Source organism: Epinephelus lanceolatus, chromosome 3 (assembly GCF_041903045.1).
Source record: "Epinephelus lanceolatus isolate andai-2023 chromosome 3, ASM4190304v1, whole genome shotgun sequence".
Lineage (NCBI taxonomy): Eukaryota > Metazoa > Chordata > Actinopteri > Perciformes > Serranidae > Epinephelus > Epinephelus lanceolatus.
In genome coordinates, this window is record NC_135736.1 from 23,764,623 (window position 1) to 23,785,884 (window position 21,262).

At 41.0% G+C, this 21,262-nt stretch overlaps 1 protein-coding gene across 2 annotated transcripts in view; it reads left to right on the forward strand.

Annotated features, from left to right (window-relative positions):
• Positions 1–21,245, forward strand: part of LOC117254945 (protein kinase C beta type-like) — a 39,045-nt gene extending 17,800 nt beyond the window's left edge. The window contains exons 4-17 of one of the 2 annotated variants that reach the window (XM_033623421.2): positions 988–1,099; positions 5,472–5,600; positions 6,002–6,158; positions 6,523–6,657; positions 6,813–6,909; positions 7,018–7,161; positions 7,275–7,448; positions 7,547–7,638; positions 9,988–10,050; positions 10,153–10,291; positions 10,376–10,456; positions 10,546–10,653; positions 12,080–12,220; positions 19,739–21,245. In XM_033623421.2, coding sequence (XP_033479312.1) covers positions 988–1,099; positions 5,472–5,600; positions 6,002–6,158; positions 6,523–6,657; positions 6,813–6,909; positions 7,018–7,161; positions 7,275–7,448; positions 7,547–7,638; positions 9,988–10,050; positions 10,153–10,291; positions 10,376–10,456; positions 10,546–10,653; positions 12,080–12,220; positions 19,739–19,891 — 1,725 coding nt within the window. In that variant the 3' untranslated portion in view covers positions 19,892–21,245. Of the gene's footprint in view, positions 1–987; positions 1,100–5,471; positions 5,601–6,001; positions 6,159–6,522; positions 6,658–6,812; positions 6,910–7,017; positions 7,162–7,274; positions 7,449–7,546; positions 7,639–9,987; positions 10,051–10,152; positions 10,292–10,375; positions 10,457–10,545; positions 10,654–12,079; positions 12,221–12,642; positions 13,375–19,738 lie in introns of those variants that run through there. The other variant, XM_033623420.2, reaches the window with a different exon arrangement.
• Positions 21,246–21,262: the final 17 nt, after the last annotated feature.

Here is a 21,262-nt window from a genome sequence, read left to right on the forward strand (position 1 = left end):
CACTCAATCAGTGCTCCATTCTCTCTCAAAAAAATACTTTCGCTCTCTGTCATAATGGAAGCAACATTTTAAGGATTGGTTCACCACATATACTAAATGGCCTCGGGATTAAATAAGTCTCAGGGTTTTCTTCATGTTTTGGGCCCCTTAGTTACAATAAGGGAAATCGTAGTGAGGCAGAATAAAATGTTTTAGACAATAGTGATAATCCAACTATATGGCAACAATTTGGGGAAAATTCCTTCCTGTTTTACATGACAATGCCCCTGTGTTTAAGACTAGGTCCTAAAAATGTTTTTTTCCCTGCACAGAGCCCTGATCTCAACACCATTCTCGATATGGTTTGGGATAAATTTGAGCCTTGTCAGCCACCGTCAGTGGCCGACCTCACTGATGCACTTCTAACTGAATGGGAGCAAATCCCTGCAGACACAATGTCGCAAAAATCTTTCCCAGATAAGAAGAGGTTATATTATTGTATTATTGTTACAGTATCATACTAATCCACATAGCTTAATAAGATCCATAACCTTTACATATACCTGAATGTCCTGGTGTCCACATACTTTTGGCCACATAGCAAACCTCAACTTGTCAAATTCGTGTGGTTAGATACCACTGTGAGAACCTGTTTTTTTGTGATTTGGGTGACCTGACCTTTTGTTTTGTTTGTGTTTATGTGCTTTTGTTTGTTTGCTTTATTGTTTTGTACTTATGTGTCATCAACCTGTCAGGGACTGCAGATACAAGTTAGTCTCTTTGTCAAAATCTGGCATATTCAGGCTACATGATGGACCCAAGTGCTCATGATAATTACACATAAACACTACCCAACAGGAAAACTAGAAAACTGAACTTGCAGTATGGACTCTTTTAACAGAGTCTGAGCCGACCACAGATACAGGAACCCGACTGAAATGACCTGGATTGCTTTAAATATTGAATTCAAGTGTCTTCTCTCTCCTCTCTGTGTCTGTGCCTCTGCAGGATCCTCGTAGTAAACACAAGTTTAAGGTCCACACTTACTCCAGCCCGACCTTCTGTGACCACTGTGGCTCCCTCCTCTATGGGCTGATACACCAGGGCATGAAATGCGACCGTACGTACACAAATATCTGTGTGTGTGTTTGTGTGTGTGATCAGACAGTTCGTGCATATGGCACAAATGAAAGCGTGTACTTTAGAGGCTACAAATAAAACTTGTCCTCTTACCTGCTTTTCTGACCCAATCACTTGAATAAATGTTGGCATTGTATGTTCCTGCAGACAATGGATACGTTACATTTGCACGTCAATGTGTAACACATATGTTGATATATATGTTTGGACGCTGTGGTTAATCTGTAGTTAGGTTTAGGTGCAGTACCACTTGGTTATGGTTAGGGAAAAGATCACGTTTTGTCTTAAAATACCAGCTTTTGGTGGCACTATCCATGCAGCAAACGCAAGAATGTCTGAATAAAATCAGCTTCCTTTCATGGTAGTATACCCAAGGAAAACACAGTGACGGGTCGATAAAAAGCAACCACATTTGGTGGTTAAAAAGCTGTTGGAAACACAGTCATTCACACATCATTCACCGTCACATCCACCTCCCAGTGACAAAGTCAGCTCATATTTTTAGTCACTTTTGAAAGGTTGATATGATACCTATGAAATGGAAAAAATGTAACGTACTGATGTTTTTTTGCAGAAATATACCATGCCAACATTGTCTTCTGGGAACCAGGCTGATTGATGATATTCAGCCTGCATAAATGTATACATTTCCACCTCATCACTTTTTCGACCATTACAATTGAACTCTTTCTCAAACTGACAAACTTTTATAATTTTAGAGCTTAAAAAACACTAGTGATCGAACACTATATAATTAATTTAGCCTTTTTCTTTTTGCTTCTTTTTAACAGTTGGTCCAAGCATCAATACACAGTATGTGAAAGTGTCTTTTAGTGCCTTTAAGTTTACTCAGAAACACTAATGGTGGGTGGTGTGGTGGTGCGGTGGTGCAGTGGGTAACACTGCTACCTCACAGCGAGAGGGCTCTGGCTTCGTTTTGGGCCCTTTGGAGTTTGCATGTTCCCCCTCTGTTAGCGCGGGTTTTCTATGACTTCCTCCCACAATCTAAAGACAGAGACTAAATTGCTCATAGGTGTGAATGTGAGCGTGAATGGTTGTCTGTCTCTAACGTTCTGTGATTGTCTGCTGGGATCGTCTCCATACTCCAGTGTGTGCAGCACTTCACTTGGCCAAGTGTCAAGTGTCAGGGCTGTTGGTCAGAAATCACAGAAATGGCTGCGTAAGACTGAACTTCTGTCATTACAATTAATACTGTTTTACTCTATAGCTCTCATAATCCACATATTGCTGCTTGTGATGTGTGGATTGTAGTTCAGATAAAATCTTTCAGTCTGAATTTAGATTTCATACATCATTTACAATAATGACCTGCCCATGAGTCATAATGACAGACAGTTAAATGGATGTTATCAGCGTAATGACCGACAGTTGGAGAGATATTATCAGCTTCTCATAACAATGAGTGAATAGTTTTTACGTTCCTGCTGTCGTGTCATATTTATTGCTGACCATTTGCCTGTTGGCAACAGAGACACAAACAGGAAGTGGGCTACATCTCTGTAATGCTGTCTCCAGCTATCACTAACACTATTTAGTGGGTAGACAGTTCCTCATTGTACCTGTGCACACAGTGTTTGATGGACTTTGACTCAGCCTTTGCAGCAGTTTACATACATTTAAATGTAGTCGCTAGATGCACGCAAACACAAAAAGAAAACAGGTTGTTTTGAAATGGTTGATGCTTAAAACACTGTGGAAGCTTACAACACAGTTCACAAAGGGGTTATTGGGCTATATATTAATCCACATAAACAAACGACATGACTCAGAGCTCAATGTTTCTTGCAAATTTTATTCATATGAACAAATTTAATTTCTTTATAGCAAGCCTCCCCCTCCAAAGCACAATGCACCGTGCCACACCATAAAGACTGTTCAGGAATGGCCTGAGGAACGCCACAAAGAGCTCAAGGCATCAACCCCACCTCTAGATTACCCAGATCCCAATCTAAACGAGCACCCGTGGGATGTGCCGGTAACCCAGAGCCAAGTCCAGTCCTCGATGGGGCCTCCTTGGATCAGACTTGGCTCTGACTTGTCAAGGCATGGACACAGGACCTCTGGGACCACGACGTTGGCGACAGATCCTTTGAGTCCTATGGGTTGCGAGGCGGGGCATCAGCACGTCACACAGATGCTCGATCAGATTGGGATCTGGAAATTTGGAGACCAGGTCAATGCTTTGAGCTCTTTGTCACATTCCCTCTGCCATTTCATAGCAGTTTTTGCGGTGTGGCACGGTGCATTGTCCTGCTGAGGGTACTACTGCCCTCGAAGAGTGCTGTTGCTATGAGGGGATGTACTCAGTCTGTAATGATGTTTGGGAGGGTGGTGGGTGTCAAGTGGCATCCACATGAATTCAAGGACCAAAGGTTTCCCAGCAGAACACTGCATTGTAAGAAACGATCAGTATCATTCACTTCACCTGTCAATGGTTTTAATATAGTGGCTGATTGGTGTTTATATACATCAGTGATTAAGGTATGAGAAATGTTTGGTTGTGATATCACGATTTGGCACCAGTTAAATTTCAAATTAGATAACTAAAATAGACATTACTGTTGATGGCTGACAGGAGCTGCAAAACAATAGCCACCTCCCCTCCTGAAGCATCGATATTTTTCTGAATTGCAGGAAGCCACAGTGTTCTTCTCACCTGTCCCTCCTAGCCGTCTGTCGTACCGGAGGGACCAGAAACGGCATCACAATGCTTTTAATACACAAGCAAGGGATTTATATATTTCAGATCTGCTGCCATGATGAGATGAGATGTGTTGTTCTGCCACATCAAACACTTGTTTTTTTCTGGGTCATCCCTCCATAAAGTTTTAATGGACAGTGTGGCCGAGCGGAGCCAGTTAGAAAAGATGTAGAAGTTACATAAATGAATGACGTGTTTAGTGCACAGCCGGACGGAGTTATAAATAAAATCCACCAAGTTGTCATATGAAAGGTGCTAATCATGCCGAGGAAAACATACAAACGATTACTTTCTCACACCCCAGCTCTGCACCACCTTCAGTGAGTGGAGTGAAATGTGGAGCTCTGTACATCAGAGCAGTCTGACATCTAGTGGACAGACTAAGACAGTACATACAGAGTGTCTGGGTATATTTCTCAATCAGTGCTCAAAATTAAGAGACACACTATTGTGTGTTTTTTATATTTGTTTGTGCAGCCATACTCAATACAAATAAAGTGAAGTGTTCATCAGGCAGGACATTATGGGAAGTGTAGGATCCAGTATTTTGGACACTTTGAGTCCAAAATGCCCCTCTTCAGTCTGTCTCTTGTGAGTCCTCCACCACAACATTGCATCACTGAGGAGTGAAACATTGGTATTTTTTGAAACCTGGATCCTATTTTCCCATGTTTTTGTGTCAAAGTGCCTAATGGGAACAACATTTTTTGGAATTTTGGGACCGTGTTAAGTGAGACTGCTGCAGATGCTAAAAAGGCTGCAATACATCCACACCAGTCGTATGTGCACTGTCATAGTATGTCCCTAAAAGCGCTCATATTTGCCACTGACAGGCTCAGATTGGTATTCTAAGTGTATGACAACATTATGTAAAGGATCCTATAGAGATAGACCTTTTTGTTGAAGAGTAAGATTTGTTTTGTTTAAACAGAAAATGGCCCCAAAAATCTCTATTGCCAAACACACCAGAGTCCATTTAAAAAAGCAGTAATTTTAACAGCGTAAAACACACTTCATTCAGAGTCGACAGAAACAATAAAACTCACAAGAACCATCTTCTTTCATCTTTCCACTGTTCCAACAATCACCAACTCTGGTTTCGTTGAAATAAAAACCATGATTCAAGCAGTTAGATGTGAAAATATGCTGGCTCTGTACACACTGAAATTACTGTTTATTTAAATGGAGTCTGGTGGATTTGCTGACAGCAATTTCGGGGCTGTTTCTGGTTAAACAAAAAGGTCTTTCTCTGTAGGGATCCTTTCCATAATGTTGTCAGACACTTAGAATAATAATCAGAGCATGTCATTTGCAAAAATGAGCACTTGTAGGTACGTACTTTGATGGCGCACATATGCCCTGACTGGTTACATTGCAGTCTGTTTAGCTGCTGTCTCTCAAAGTAACAGACTTATTTCAAAACTTGTTCCCATTAGTCACTTAAATCCAAAATATGGGGAAAATAAGGTCCAGGTTGAAAAAAACAAAACAAAGGCACTGTTGAAATGTAGTGATACAGTACTTACAGCATTGTGATTATAACTTGAGGGTGTTATACGCTCTATAGATTTGTGGTTTTGGGCAATATAAATATAATTTAACTTGCGCATTTTCGTGTGTCTGTGTTCAGACTGTATGATGAACATCCACAAGCGGTGTGTGGCCAACGTCCCAAGCCTGTGCGGGACAGATCACACCGAGAGGAGAGGACGCATCCACATCTCAGCCCAGATCGCTGACGGCACTCTCACCGTCACCAGTGAGTGCACTCTCTGTCTCTTCATTCTCACACACACATACACACACACACTGATCGCCTCTCAAAGCTCTCTATCAGCCCAAGACTAAAACTGGAAAGTCCATTAGTCGATCAATGATCCAACGATTGACCCACATTGCCTCTGGAACATGCATCCACGTGCCAACTCTCTCGCTCTCAGACAGCTGTGGATTGATTATGGAACAGAAACTAAACTGTTGTTAAGTGTTGTCAAATGTAGCCAGAGTTATTTAGGGCAGGACTCACACCAATGCTTACAGGTTCACATGCTGCTGTCCTCTGGAAAGGACAAATTCAACACTAAACTGTCTAAGAGTGTGTTTTTTCTTGGGATGTCTTCCTGTGACACTTTCTGTAACCATGTCCTCAACCCCTCGCAGTCAAAGAGGCGAGGAACCTAGTACCCATGGACCCCAACGGCCTGTCAGACCCCTATGTCAAGCTTAAGCTGATCCCAGATCCCAAGAGTGAGAGCAAGCAGAAGACCAAGACCATCAAATGTTGCCTCAACCCCTCCTGGAATGAGACTTTCACTTTGTGAGTCCTATCATGAGTTTTCGAGGCTTTGACAAACTTATTTCTGGCTTTGTTTCAATGGAAGTGACTCTCTTGGCCCCGTTTTCAGTCACAAAAGCACAAAGCTAACTGGAGCTCCATGCAAGTGACCCTGTCCCCATTCTTTTTTCACCTCTTGCTTGTTATTCAAGCTATTCTGGGTTGCTGTGTGACTGCTAGGAATGGTGCAGGGATGAAAAAGTTGTCACTTGCTGAGGTGTTTACCAGTTTGAATAGGGAGAGATGTGATGAATGTGGCTTTGAAATCAAATTCATTTTTATTTTTTACCTATTTTAAGAACGCCCTTCATCTCACTGTTCTCCCCCTTTTCTCTCTCTCTCATAGCAACCTAAAAGAAACTGACAAGGACCGCCGTCTGTCAGTGGAGATCTGGGACTGGGATTTGACCAGCAGGAACGACTTCATGGGATCCCTGTCCTTTGGGATCTCAGAGCTACAGAAACAAGGGATAGATGGATGGTAAAATGTCAAAATATGGTGGATAATTGGTAAAATTACACAGGTGTAGACAGAGATAACAAAGGCAGAGGGAAAAGGGGTGTGAATATTTTAAGGGCTTTATTGTCATAGTCTGGCGATAATCCTGGATTTTATGATTTTATTCTGGGGTTTAGGTTTAAGATGCTGTCCCAGGAGGAAGGAGAATACTTTAATGTTCCTGTTCAGCCAGATGGAGAGGACGGTAACGAGGAACTGCGACAAAAGTTTGAGGTAAGAAACGGAGACACAAAATGACACCGTGTTTCATTTGTGCTGCTTTTTTGATGTGAGACTTTTTATTCTTTCATTATAATCTCCTGTTATTCCCTCTCTGTCCAGAGGGCGAGGGTGGGGCCGGGGAAACCCACAGATTCATCTTCCTCTTCTTCAGTTTGCAAGTATGACAGCAATGGCAATCAGGACCGGGTCAAACTCTCGGACTTTAACTTCATCATGGTTTTGGGCAAGGGCAGCTTTGGCAAGGTGATTCACATTAGTAGTGTTTTTTAATGGTGAGAAAAGGTAGCCGGGGACTGGTAAACAAAATGAAATCACTGCAAAGCTCATTTATTTCCTTTTTGTTGACTCCTTTTTAGGTGATGCTGGCTGAGAGGAAGGGCACCGATGAGTTGTACGCCATCAAAATCCTGAAGAAGGATGTTGTGATCCAGGACGATGATGTGGAGTGCACCATGGTGGAGAAGAGAGTCCTTGCTCTGGCTGGGAAACCACCTTTCCTCACTCAGCTGCACTCCTGTTTTCAAACCATGGTACGGATACACAACGTTTTACATTAACAAAGACAAGCATCTGCGAAAACATGGCAACACACAACTAATTTATTCTCGTCTTTATCTTTGTTTTCTAGGACCGATTGTATTTTGTCATGGAGTATATAAATGGAGGAGACCTTATGTATCAGATCCAACAGGTCGGCAAGTTCAAGGAGCCTCATGCTGTGTGAGTACACACATGCAACCCTGTATTTCTATACTTGTGAGGACACTCTTGCCCCTTTTACACAGCCTCTTTAAGGCAGGAATTTCACACCTCGCTGTTCTGTATAAAATGTACAGTCGCGGAATGGAGGTACCGGGTGATCTCGCCTTTAAGCCAGCAGCGGAGGTAGAAACAGCACTTAAACGACCTTTGGGTATAAGAGATAGCCGGCAGGATGGGACCATCGACAGAACGTTACATTACATGTGCGACCCACTGCTGGTGGATTTAAAAAGCAGCTGATAGCAGTTAGCAGCTAACTCAAAGAAGAAGAACAGCGGCCGAAAAATGTCCACAATTTGGGAAACAGTGAGGTTAAGGTGCTCTTTACACAGCGAGCAGATGATGCCATGTAAAAGAAAGGGTAAATGATGATGTCATTGCCGTGGTAATGCCACTGTTATTGTTTATAAAGCACTGCCGGCATCTATGTTATATGTCACACTATAGGCTGATGCTGTTGTGTTACATGTCACACCGATCACGCCTCTTTTTCGTACACAATGCCAGAAAGCTTTCTAAAATCACACACTGTGGCACTATGCCGCCATCATTGCAAATGTGGCATAAAGAAGGGACTTCCTAGCAGCCCTACAACGCAATATTTGCGTAAAAAAAGCGATTGACCTAATGCATTTTCTAGCTCCCTTATTTTAACCATCACAACTAAACGCCTAACCCCAACCCTTACCCTTAAGGCTCATTTATGCTCAGTGTTAGATACATATAGAGACACAGACAGTTAGACAGAAAGTCTGTCTGTAATCTACATTTATGGTGTCCGTATTTGTGCATGATCTCTGAAAGCTTACGGATAGAGAGAAACAGAGGAGCACACTGGAAATTGTGGGGTAGTGTAGCATAGTTTAAGTGAGAGACGACCGTAGGACACAATTTAGACATTTAAATAAAATGGAACAGAACAAATTGGTAATACTGTGAAAAGAATTCTTCGCCTACATGTTGCAAATGGCCTCACGGATCACTGACGTCTACAATGCTGCCTCCATTAAAAGGTTCATTATCACGACCTCCTCCACCATAACCATGTTTGTTGTTGTTATTGTCAGAAACTTTTGACTCTGCCCTCTGGTGCCACCTATTGGATGTATGTTTGCCAACATTAAGGACACATGGAGATAATGTGGGCAGTGATGGTTACAGCATTTGAAATGAACCTTTATATTTTCATTCATGAAAGGAATATGAATGAGCCTTTACGCTAACCTAAACCTGATTCTGACCTGAACTTTAAAAACCAAGTCTGAACCCTCAAACAAGCCTTTGAAGCCTCACTCTCAAGGTCTAAAACTGAAATTGGTTCTGTAGATAGATATACAGGTACACACACAGACATACACACTAAAGAGTTTATTAATAGGACATTTGATGTGATGTGATGCTCCTCTTTTTCACTTCTTACTGTTGATTAAATGTTTTTATACAGTAAATATGCTAAGATAAATATAGTATGAACTTGTGCAGCAGTTGCAGTAGGCAGTTCAAGTATAAGTGCAAGTAATGCTAACAGTGAGAGATATACAGAAGAAACAGCTGGAGGTATGAAATGATGAAATGAATGCAGTTTAAATGCTATAGATCAGATATATACAGTACAGACAGGGGGTATGTGGCTGTATATAGTGCAGTAAGTGTATGTGCAGTAATTTATGTATTGAGTAAGTTTGAGGAAGAGGCAGTCCCAGTGTAATAGCGAGTTAATAAGTTACTAGAATATTTTGCATTTAAAGGTCCAGTGTGCAGGACTGAGGGGTGTCTAGTGACAGAAATGGTGTATAATATTCATAACTATGTTTTTATTAGCATATAACCACCTGAAATTAAGAATTGTTGTGTTTTCGTTACCTTAAAATTATCCATTTATGTCTACATACATAGTGGGGCTTCCTCCAGAGAGTCAGCCGTGTTGTTCTACAGTAGCCCAAATCAGACAAACCAAACAGTGGCTCTAGACAGGGCCATTTACGTTTTCGTTCTACAACCTCATTGCTAGATGCCACAAAATCCTACTCACTAGACCTTCACCTAGACTCATATTATCATGTCAGAGCAAAGCAGTTATAAGTTCTTAAAATGCCCATTTGATTTTAATAAAAGAAGTTAAGCTGGTGACTGTGAAAATGCTATTTTTTTTGTATGAATGAAGTTGAAATTGAAATATGTTAACATATCTTCAAACAACCTCAAAATATATGGAAACATTAAAATACTGTGGAATTCTGACATCATAAAAGTGCCAGAAATATGTGCCGATATAATTATAAACTGGTGTGTGTGTGTGTGTTTTAGGTTCTATGCTGCAGAGATTGCTATAGGACTCTTCTTCCTTCACTCCAAAGGCATCGTGTACCGGTGAGTGCGTTTGTGAATCAGCTGGAGTCTGCATGTACAGCTTACAGTTATTTCAGAATACAGATGTGCATAATATCTGAGTGCGTATGTGTTTATTTTCAGGGATCTGAAGCTGGACAACGTGATGCTGGACGCTGAAGGCCATATAAAAATAGCTGACTTCGGCATGTGCAAAGAGAACATGTACGATGGAATAACCACAAAGACTTTCTGTGGAACACCAGACTACATCGCTCCAGAGGTGTGTTTACGTGCTGTGACGTACTTGATTGGTGCTTTATTAACGTCTGAATAAGACTCACAACTCCACTATTATGTCTTACAGATCATAGCGTATCAGCCTTATGGGAAATCTGTAGACTGGTGGGCCTTTGGAGTTCTGCTCTATGAAATGCTTGCTGGACAGGTTTGTATGCATTCAGCGTAGCCACTGTTTTTATGAACTGAGAACGATTGTGACAAGAGGAGTGATGACATATATTTGTGCCCGTCCAGCCGCCTTTTGACGGAGAGGATGAAGATGAGCTGTTCCAGTCGATCATGGAGCATCACGTCTCTTACCCTAAATCCATGTCCAAAGAAGCTGTTGCTATCTGCAAGGGGGTGAGAGCGCATACTCCAATGCACATAAACAAAGAGACTCAGTCCTAATGTGGCCCCTTCAACCTCTCCACGTCCACTATGAACACTGTAGAGCGCGCCAAGTTAAGGGCTCTCAGTCTAGAGTGAAAGTGTGTCAGAATAATTTCAACAGAGAGGCTACATCACAGCTAACTGTCTGTTAAATTACATAAACCTGTAGCTACGCTGTCTTTCCTCTGCCTTTTCATGGTGGGTTTAAGATCCTAAAACGTGCAGTAAAGTTAAATTTAAAAATCTGTCATTTAAAGAATGCATGTAACTTTGTCAGCTTAACATAGACAGGTAAGGTGGGAGAGAGGGGGGATGACACACAGCAAAGGGCCACAGGTCAGAATCAAACCCAAACCATTTTTAAGGCCTCAGCCTATATGGGGCGCACGCAGTACCAGGTGAGCTGGAGGTCGCCTCATTTATTTTCTTATTTTGGATATGTTTGTACTGTTTAACTGCAGTAATTGCTGCAGCAGAAACAGCGATAGCATCTTTTTTATTCCATGCATTCCTCTTCCTTGTCTAAACCTAGGATCTACATTACCCAGAATGCAACTGGACCCCCGACAGTTCAGTCGGAGAATCTGGTGTTATGCTAATAGTGGCTAATGTAGCCTTGAGCTGACTCCATACCATTTTTCAAAACGTGTTTATCCATAACTCAAGATTTCATATGCTAATGACAACAAATATCTGATGGGACAATTTATATCCCAAAGGTCATCTTGACTGTGACATCACAATATTCTGCAAAGGCATTTTTTCTGGCCATTATTCTACACCATAACTCTTACAGGAAATTATTCACTGGAATCATACATGCCGATATAGTGATGACTTTCATTTTGCCAAAAATACACTTAATATCTTCCATTAAATTCCTTCACAGTGCTGACTACATATATTATGAGTCTGGACAGACATGTATTTAAACTACAACAGCAGCTTGACTGGTTGTACTGCGAGGTGGTAATGCTAGTTTTCACTTTCAAACTCTTCAAACCTAACTTATACTGACTCAAGTGACATCGCTAGAGGCAATTTATCAGACCTAACACAGCTCCCTGTGGAGCCACAAAAAGCTTTTATACAGTTTTTCCCACATTATCAGTGGTTCTCCCCAACGTCTGTAAACAGACTTTGATGCGTTTAGAGATATTGGGCTGTTAGGTTGTGGTGAGATGGCTGCAGTTGCTGTAGCTTTGTATACATTTACTGAAAACTGCAATGTAAGTCAATTTGAGTAGAGATTCACCTGCTTGTTTATTTATCCCTTCGCCTTAATGCGGCTTCATGCAGTGAAGGCGAGTGTGTGGGGATTGATCACAGTTTCCACACATGCACACACACACATATTCAGACGCTTCTCACCTTGTATGTCTGTATGTGATTTTAGTTGATGACCAAGCACCCAGGTAAGCGTCTCGGCTGCGGTCCAGAGGGAGAGAGGGACATCAAGGAGCACGCTTTCTTCCGCTATATAGACTGGGAAAAACTGGAGAATAAAGAAGTCCAGCCGCCTTTCAAACCTAAAGCTGTGAGTATATTACACACACACTCTCTTCATCTGTTGAATAATATGTGATCTTTACTGATTACCCTATAATAGTCACAGTATGGAGGGAGATGACAAACGTAGTCAAGGTAAGTTATAGATAAGATCGATCATCCCCCGAACCCAACCATCACCTGCCATTGGTCACTACTCTGACAAATGCTGAGCTGAAATTTGTGAGTGTAGTCACCAATGATGAAGCTGAGATGTCACCGGCTCACATCCGGACCAATGGAAATCCACAGTTTCGGCTGTGAGTGATTTGATTGGTTGATGCCATGTTTTAGTTGTATTTCTCTTTTTTCTCTTTGTTGTTGTCGTTTTTTTCCTCTCATTCCTCATCAAACTCACTCCATCCCCCCCATCTCTCTCTCTCCACCTCTCTCCTCTCCTCTCCACGGCAGTGTGGGCGTGATGCGGAGAACTTTGATCGCTTTTTCACACGCCACCCCCCTACGCTGACCCCCCCAGATCAGGAGCTTATAGCCAACCTGGACCAGGAAGAATTCCAAGGCTTCTCATTTGTTAACCCTGAGTACCCTCACACAACTCACTGACCATGCCACACATCACTGGGCTGCACTAGTAATCCCCCACACCTCGGACACATACATTACAAACAGACACACAATCAAAAAGATCACCATGATGTCATATCCAGACTGCATTCGGCAGAGTGAAACGTTAAAGGAATAGTTCAGCATTTTGGGAAATATGCTTTTTCCTGAAACTTCGATGAGAAGATGGGTGCATAAAATTCAGAGCTGGACCCAGGAGGCAGTTAGCCTAGCTTAGCATTAAGACTGGAAGCAGGAGGAAACAGCTAGCATGACTCTCTCCAGAGTTAAAAAAAACAAAACAAAAAAGGAATGTAAACATTTGTGATTTCAAGGAAAGTTAAATGCAGTAACTAAAGACTCAGAGCTCTCACAGTCAGCCATCAGTAAGGATGCTAACAGGTTAGCTCACAAGCGGTAGTTTATCTTGGTTACTCCCAGCGGTCACATGACCCTCACCTTGCAGGTTGTTGCGGTTGCTCAAGAGTTTTCCCCAATGAAAACCACACCTTCTTTTCATTTTTCGTTATGGATTAAACAAATGAGATAAAGCGTCTTAAGTAATAGACTTTAGTTCTGGTTAAGGATGTCAAGTGTTAATTGTTTATCAGTTAGGTACTGAGAATATTTCTGACAGGTTACACATGTAGGTTTACAGGTGAATTTTTCTACTCTTCAGTTTACTTAACTGCACCCAACCTGGGTCTGGTGGGAGCTAACGTTAGTTAGCAGGGCCGATCATTCAGTGATTACCACCTGTGATGCCAGTCTGGCCCAACAGCATTGCTGTGGAAACATTTTGCCCACCCTCCAATCTCCCCCCAACTCTCCCTGGTGAGTAAGTGGCCCAATGTTGAGCTGCAAACCCCATTTAGCATTGTTTTACTGTTAGCTCTGTTAGCACTGTTAGCAGTGACAGCACGGCTAGTGGTGCTAACATAGTTAACAATGCTAAGGCAGCTTTGACTTTGACTGAGTCAGTGAAGCGCCAGACTAAAAGGGAAGGTGTGTTGTATTTCACATCATTTTCATCATTTTCTTAAAAATTAACTGGGTAGTTACGGGTTAATGGGTGTCGGGCTACTGAAAGCAAAACTTGCAACCCTAGTTGTGGTAGTAGTATTCTAAAGGAGAGCCAGGCGATCTGTTTCTCCCTCTTGCTTCCAGTCTTAATGCCAAGATAAGCTAATCACCTCCTGGCTCAGCTCTGTAACTGATGCTCAGACATAAGATGTTATCAGTCCTCTCATTTATCTCTCTGAAGAGAGATCAATTAAGTGCATTTCCCTAAAAGCTATTTCTCTAAATAACGTTCAGATGGAAATGCAGACAGGTGCTCAACGATCAGGAGAATTATTCAGATATTCACGTGTCAAGTTGCCAGTAGGAGACCAGACTTTGTTTCCAGCGGTGACACCGTTTTCAGTTTACTGTGGTTTAACACGTCATGTGACACTTGCTGATCTCATATCAGCTCTACTGGCTGTATTTCTATCTTTAGTGCAGAGATGTTGCTCGCTCCCTGAATGCCGCCCGGCTGCTCCCACCGGCAGGTTCACATTGGGGGTCCGACCTGAGGGCCGACCTGAACCTGCACTGTCTCTGTGTCACCCTCCCTGTGATTGCATATTGACTATGATGACCTATCAGTAATATTGATGAGTGTACTATGATCACATATTGGTAATATTCATACAGTGTACGTGAAAACTGACCAATTGCTTTGCTATGATTGTTTAATCAGTTTCCTAATGTTGACTTTATTTTGTCTATAGGACCAAATACTTCTACACTTTCTGTTCAGTCAGTGTTGTGGTGAGCTTAAACTTTTTGCTGATTTGATTTTTAAGGATAGAAGTCTTTATACATGCAGTCAGCAAGAGTGTAAGTCTGCGTCAAGTTAGTGATTTTTGACTGAAGTCTCATTACTTTTCTCCTTATTCCTTACTGGAAACATTCACCACATTACACTGTGTTTTTAATGACATATCTCTTAGCTCGTAAACCACCATATTGTGGGGAGAAATCACATATGACGAGTCTTGTGAAGCTGGTAGTTTGTTAGGATGTCCAAAAGTGCCAAAATAGGGTTCAGAATCACGAGGATGTGGAGAAAATATTGTCCTCAACAACTGTGATGAAGGGCAGCCATCTTGTGCCATTTTTGCAGTACATGTATAATTATTAGAATATGCATCCTAGCTTATCTGTTCTCCAACAATAAGATTCCCTTGGAAAGTCATTTTCATATATAAAATGAATGAAGACGTGAGTTTCATTGTGAGGCAGATTGTATTATCTTTTTGTAACTGTGTAACGATGCACGGTTCTAACAATGTGTCAAATCTTGTTCTTTGAGCTCGTATCAAAAAAAAGGAGGCGGCATCACGTTGACGTCACTGATGCACAAAGACGCTCGCTGATAAAGATGATTGTTTCTGCCAGGTGGAAAAAGTGAGCACTTATTGTGACGACAGTAACTGTGACGAATCAATGGGGACATACTGAGAGAGATATGAGAAGGATAAAAAATATATATATATGGAGTTCTATATCAGAGAGATATCTGGATAAACTGTTCTGGATGAGAGAGATGCTTCTGTGGATTGTGTAATTGTCCTGTATGACTGGAAACTGATAATATACTCACTGGTGCCTACCAGACTACTCCTGCTGTGTCTGCCTTGTTACTGTTGCTACACCCAAAATGGTACACTTATATAGAAACTAGTTCTTTGTAGATGTGCTGTACGTATATTTGGTTTCTTGCTTCTAGCTTCAGCCAGGAGCACACTAGCTCAGCTTAGCATAAAACATGGAAACTGCAGGCCCCCAGGAAAGCCGCTCAGCCTTGCATCAATTTTTTTTTTGCAGGGGCCACTCGCTGAAAAAAACCCTTGCGACCCAAAAAGCGTTTTCCCCATTGTAAAAGAGACGTCTGTAAAACTGTTGACAGGACACCTCAAACTGCAGGTCGATTATGACTCTTTCTATTCTGAATTTTGGAGCCAGGGTTGTTTTATATTTGTAAAACTTTCTCAAAGCAGAGAAAAACAATTAAAAAATCTGTGACATCATCACAATGCTAAGTCTATGAGCCGAGTGGGAACTCATGGGCGGGGCCACCGGGAGAAACACCACTGTGCATATTCAGTGGGCTGCATATGGTGTAAGTAAACCCTGAAGCTAGAAAACTTTTTTGGTGTATGTGCCAGGCAGGCAACTCAATTGAAATATATCAGAGCCATCATGGCGTTCAGTAAATATCAGTATCTAGTCATTAATAAAGTCTATGTGAAATGAGCTAACAAGCAACACAACACATCATTTTCCAATACAGTTGACTTCCAAAAACATTTTGTCATCAGTTACCTTGCTGTTAAAAGGGGGCACCATCTTGTAAGGAAAGCGCTCTGTGCCTGCTATTGTGGATCACTGCTTATCTTTTGTATTCTGTTTGACTAAATCAATCAAATCTAATGAAGAAGAGAATAGAAAAAGAAAATGGATTCTGCTGGGAGAAATTGAATCTCAGTTCCAAGCAAAGTTATTTACACAAACTAATCAACATAAACAACATATACATCAGAGTTACACAATCACTACTTTGTGAGCACAGAAAAAAACTACAGCCCCTATCAGAATTTAGCAGTGTGAGTACTGACATTATCATAACTTGGTTTCATAGGCATTGATAAAAGTCACCAAAGCTCTCGTCTAAAATCTTTTTTTTTTTTTTTTAGCTGTAATCTCTCTTTTTAGTGTTCACTCCTCTCTATCCGACTGTTACTACAGACACTCGCCTCTTATGTCAAGCAATGACGTTTAACGGACTTAGGTGTAGTGCTTAAGGGAAATGGTGTTTGTTAAAGGCAGTTAAAAAACAGAATTACTAAATACATAATAAAATTAGATTGCTTAAAAAATCTAATTTACACATATGAAGTGTGCCACACAATGCACTGTTAATAAAGCCTCTGTTCCAAGGCTGTATTTGTAGTTATTAGCAAGTTAATAAAATTTTGAATAAGGTTGTTTGGAACCCAAAAGTTCTGATTGCTCTTCAGTGCTCTATAGAGTCTTTGATATTTTGTCATGGTTTGGGAGCGTCAAATTTTTTAACGTAATACACCAACAACAATCTGATTATGTGTACAGCCCCCAAAATTAATTCCTCAATGTGGAGTTTCTCTTTTATGAATGACTAGTAACACATTATAACATAGCTGTAATCATATTTAATTATACTATATTGCACACATGAACAAATACTTACAGCCTATTAAGTGTTTATAAATGTATACAAGCTTTTAGGTTTAAATCTGATCATAATCTGATAGCTTGAAGGTTTCCTGACTTCAGAAAACGTAAATAGAAATAGACTGACAAAGAATTCAAGGTTCCTGACTAAATTTCATGTGAAGGTTTCAGCTGTATCTCACGGCCTTCATCAATAGATGCTGTTTTCTCGGTTGTCATGGAGTGATAAGTATTTCTAAATAAGTAAATACTTAATACATGTTAAAAAACAAATGCTTCTTTTTTTATTTTTGCGTCGAACACGAGTCTATATTTTTATTTTTGAGACAATACTGCTTTTAAAAGCTATATGGGGGTTATTATAGAATCTCATCCACAAAACAAAAACACTGCAGAGGTAAAATATGCAGCGTCACACTTGCCTCATACATTTATATGAGCTGATTTAGTGGTGAGTTCGTGGACCTGTGGGAGAGGTGGGAAAGTTTCCAGCCTCTCCTCATTTCAGCTGGAAGCCCTGTGATGATACAAAAGGCGGAGGTAGGATACTAAATGCTTTGTGTGTGTGTGTGGTACATGTGTCTTGCCTGGGGCTCACTGCTTCACTTCCCTTGTGTTAAATCCTCTCCGGTTGTGGTTTGGTCTGCAGCCGATCTGTTTTATCGATCCTTGTCTGTTCTGTACTGGAACGTTTTCCTCTCTCTGGCTTTGGAAGTTTGTCTTAGATCTTTCTGCATCTGTGCTGTTGAAATGTTTCGGTGGGTCTTCATCTTTTGACTGTGTTTCTGGGTTCTGTCGGCAGGGTGTGTTTGTTTTTTGTCGACTTGCTCCCCCCAGTCCTATATAGAATCAGTGGTGTGTTTTGCAGAGTGTAGACTCCTTGTGGTGCCACCGTTTACAGACGATCAGAGGTGTGGACTAAACTGTACTTTAAGACGTGCAATTGGACTCACAATTTAACAGCAATGACTCATGAATTCACTCAGACTTAAAAGACGGGGTCACAATATTTCAAGTCTGTCTTAAAATAATAATTTATGTAACTGTAGAAATTTGCAGGGCTGTAACCAAAACTGGCATTTTAGAAATGCTGAGGTCAGGAGACCAGATTCCTCTCATGCAACCTACTCAACATAAAAAAATCTGCTCTTAATCACAGCTATTAATCACACTACTGTTTCATACCTTGTAATTTTAGTCTCTAAGTGCTCTTGTAGTTTCTATTTGTTTATTTTGCTCTTATTTTATTTTTATATACCTCTTAACATTTCTTTCTTTTACTCTATTTATCTGTACCTGTTGCTGTCCCTGTGCAGTTGTATCAACTGATTCTTCCCTGCTGTGGGATTAATAAAGGTTTATCTTAATATCATAATCAGCCTTGACTGCACCAATTTGTGTATAACTGTAGAAATTAAAGTCTCCTCAGGCTGTACAACACACATTAAAGGAGAGCTTTACAATTTTTAAAGGCTGTCTTAACGGTCCTGTGTGTAGGATTTAGTGGCATCTAGTGGTGAGGTTGCAGAACTGAAATTTCTCCTGTGTGCCAAGCATGTAAGAGAACTACAGTGACTGTTGCAAAAACGCAAGTGGACTTATCTAGAGCCAGTGTTTGGTTTGTCTATTCTGAGCTACTGTACAACATGGCGGACTCAGTGAAAGAGGACTCGCTCTGTATGTAGATTCAAACCGCTCATTCTGAGGCAACAAAAAGACAGTTATTCTTATTTTCAGGTGATTATAAACTACTGAAAACATAGTTGAAAATAACACATACCATTTCTGCCAATAGATGCCCCTAAATTTTAAACACTGGACCTTTAAACCAGTAGATAGGTGCCCAAATGGACACTGGAACTTTCTGTAATTTCTCCGTCTGTTTATACTAGCCACTGAGAGATCCCTTCATAATGCTCTTTCACTAGACGTGATGGGGGACAAAATCCACAGTCCTCATTTGGTGCAAAAATGTGGTCAAAAGTTTGTTTGCTAAAAGCTAATATGAGGCTTCAGCAGAGGTTAAACAAAAGTGATTATCCCTCAAAGTCGCAGTCTTGTTACTGTTTTACATTTTCAGTTTTATGCACAATAAATAAATTTAAATTAATTTTTATAAGGTATAATATTTTTGGTAATGGATGGGTTGCATGGGAGTAATTTGGTCCCCTGATCTCAGTATTCCTAAACTCCTGTGTACGGCCCTGCATGCAAGAGTCAAAAATAAGAAAAACACCTGATCATTTAAAGCTTTAAAGTTTTGGAAAGCCTTTATGAAAGTAATAAATGCACATTTTAAAAGGCATATAAATTTATTTTTGTAAATGTAATACGCTGACTTCATAGATTTAAAATGGCATTACATCTGGTGAAGGGCATATAATGAATCGTTAAGGACTCTAAACACAACATTTAGGAACTGACCTGACTTGAGACTTACTTGTGACTTGTAAAACGATGACTTTGTCCCACCTCTGCAGATTATTAAAACGTGTCTCTCCATGTGCTGACACAATTAAACTTCCCTTGCCTCCTTCTCTACCCTCCATCTTTGTGCTTCTATGGGAGAGCTGTTCTTTTTGCTTGTTGTCAACCTTTTTTTTTTAAACGCTGTTCAAATTCACTAAAACTTTATTTCTGTAACACATTCTCTCTCTCCTTCTTTTCTCCCTCTGTGTGGCAGAAATCACGCCGTGACGTCGGCAACTTCGACAAGGAGTTCACCAAGATGGTGGTGGAGCTGACGCCCACAGACAAGCTCTTCATTATGAATCTGGACCAGAACGAGTTTCAAGGCTTCTCCTACACCAACCCCGAATTCATCATACAAGTGTGAGGAGGTCCTGTTGGTTTAGACGCAGCCCGAACAAAACTTTACTCGAACCAGTACAGCCCCAGTTACATCCACGAGGACTCATCCAGCATCTCATCGCACCACCACTGAAGCTAAAGCCACAGTGTCTCATCTACACACACCTCCGACCCACACCAGCATCTAAACTGGGCAACAATCAGAAACCACCTCGCTGGCTTTAGCTGCTGGTTGGTCACAGTGAGACTGAGTTTGACCAGTAACCACACGGTAACAGGCCAGTTTCCAGAAAACACCAGGCATGTGTAGTGTTCACACGACCTCGTGGTGTGCAGGTCAATACAAAGAGTCATAGTGAATGTGTAACTGTGTGTATGTGCTCTTATCGATCAACAGCAGTGTGTGTTTGTTTACTTGATTTTTTCTCCTCTTCGGCCTGTAAAAGTTGCGTCATGAACATTCCATGATCAATACTTCATGTATGTGCTCTCACACACACAAACACACACACACACACAATCTTAGGTCACTTTAGGGGAAGTCACAGACTGATCCTAACGCCTCGTTTCTACTTGCATATGTGCACAGAGATGAGGCAACCGAAAGTCTATTCATTCCTTTGGGAATCTCCGCGATGTCCGCTTTAGCTGAGAAACTCCTCCCCTTCATAATATTTCGGTCTGGACCTTGCCTTGAGTACATTAAAAAAATGAAATTCTGCGGTGGATTTCGGAGAGACTGCATGACAGTGTGCTAGCTTAGCTAACAGGCTGTTTTCTTAAATTCAGTTGCTTGTCGATTGTTAAGTGAGTTTGTTAAAAAAATAACTTGTTTATCTCATTTTAACACATTGTGAATCTGAGGGAAGTTATTCTGTTAAAATATGGTTATACATTATATACAGTCAGATTGTCTTTATGACTCGTTCAGCTGTTCATACTTTTTGTAAATGAACATTTCATGAAACATACCAAGCCCCTGGCAGGTCCTGTTTTTGTCCTGTAATGTTCCAAGTGCATAATCCAAACTACTGGATGGCGAAAAACGGACAAAATGAGGTTTCTATCTATCCGTAAAGAAATGCACTGCCTTTTATTGGACACTAGAGGCATCATCCGTATATTCACAGATCTACGGACATCAGTCACATACATAAGCGGAAACGAGGCGTAACCCTAAATTTGCTTCCCTAATCTTAACCCATACCCCAATTTCTGAACCAATCAGCTATTGGTCTGATGACAACAATCCTCTGGGGGCATTAGCCAGTATTTCAGGAGATCTGGTATAGCAATTGGATATGCGGGCCAAGACTTCCCCTTTCATGTGCTGGTCATTTTTATCTCTATAAGCAGATATCAGCATATAAAAAAGAAAATTCCACTGTTTGGCCAC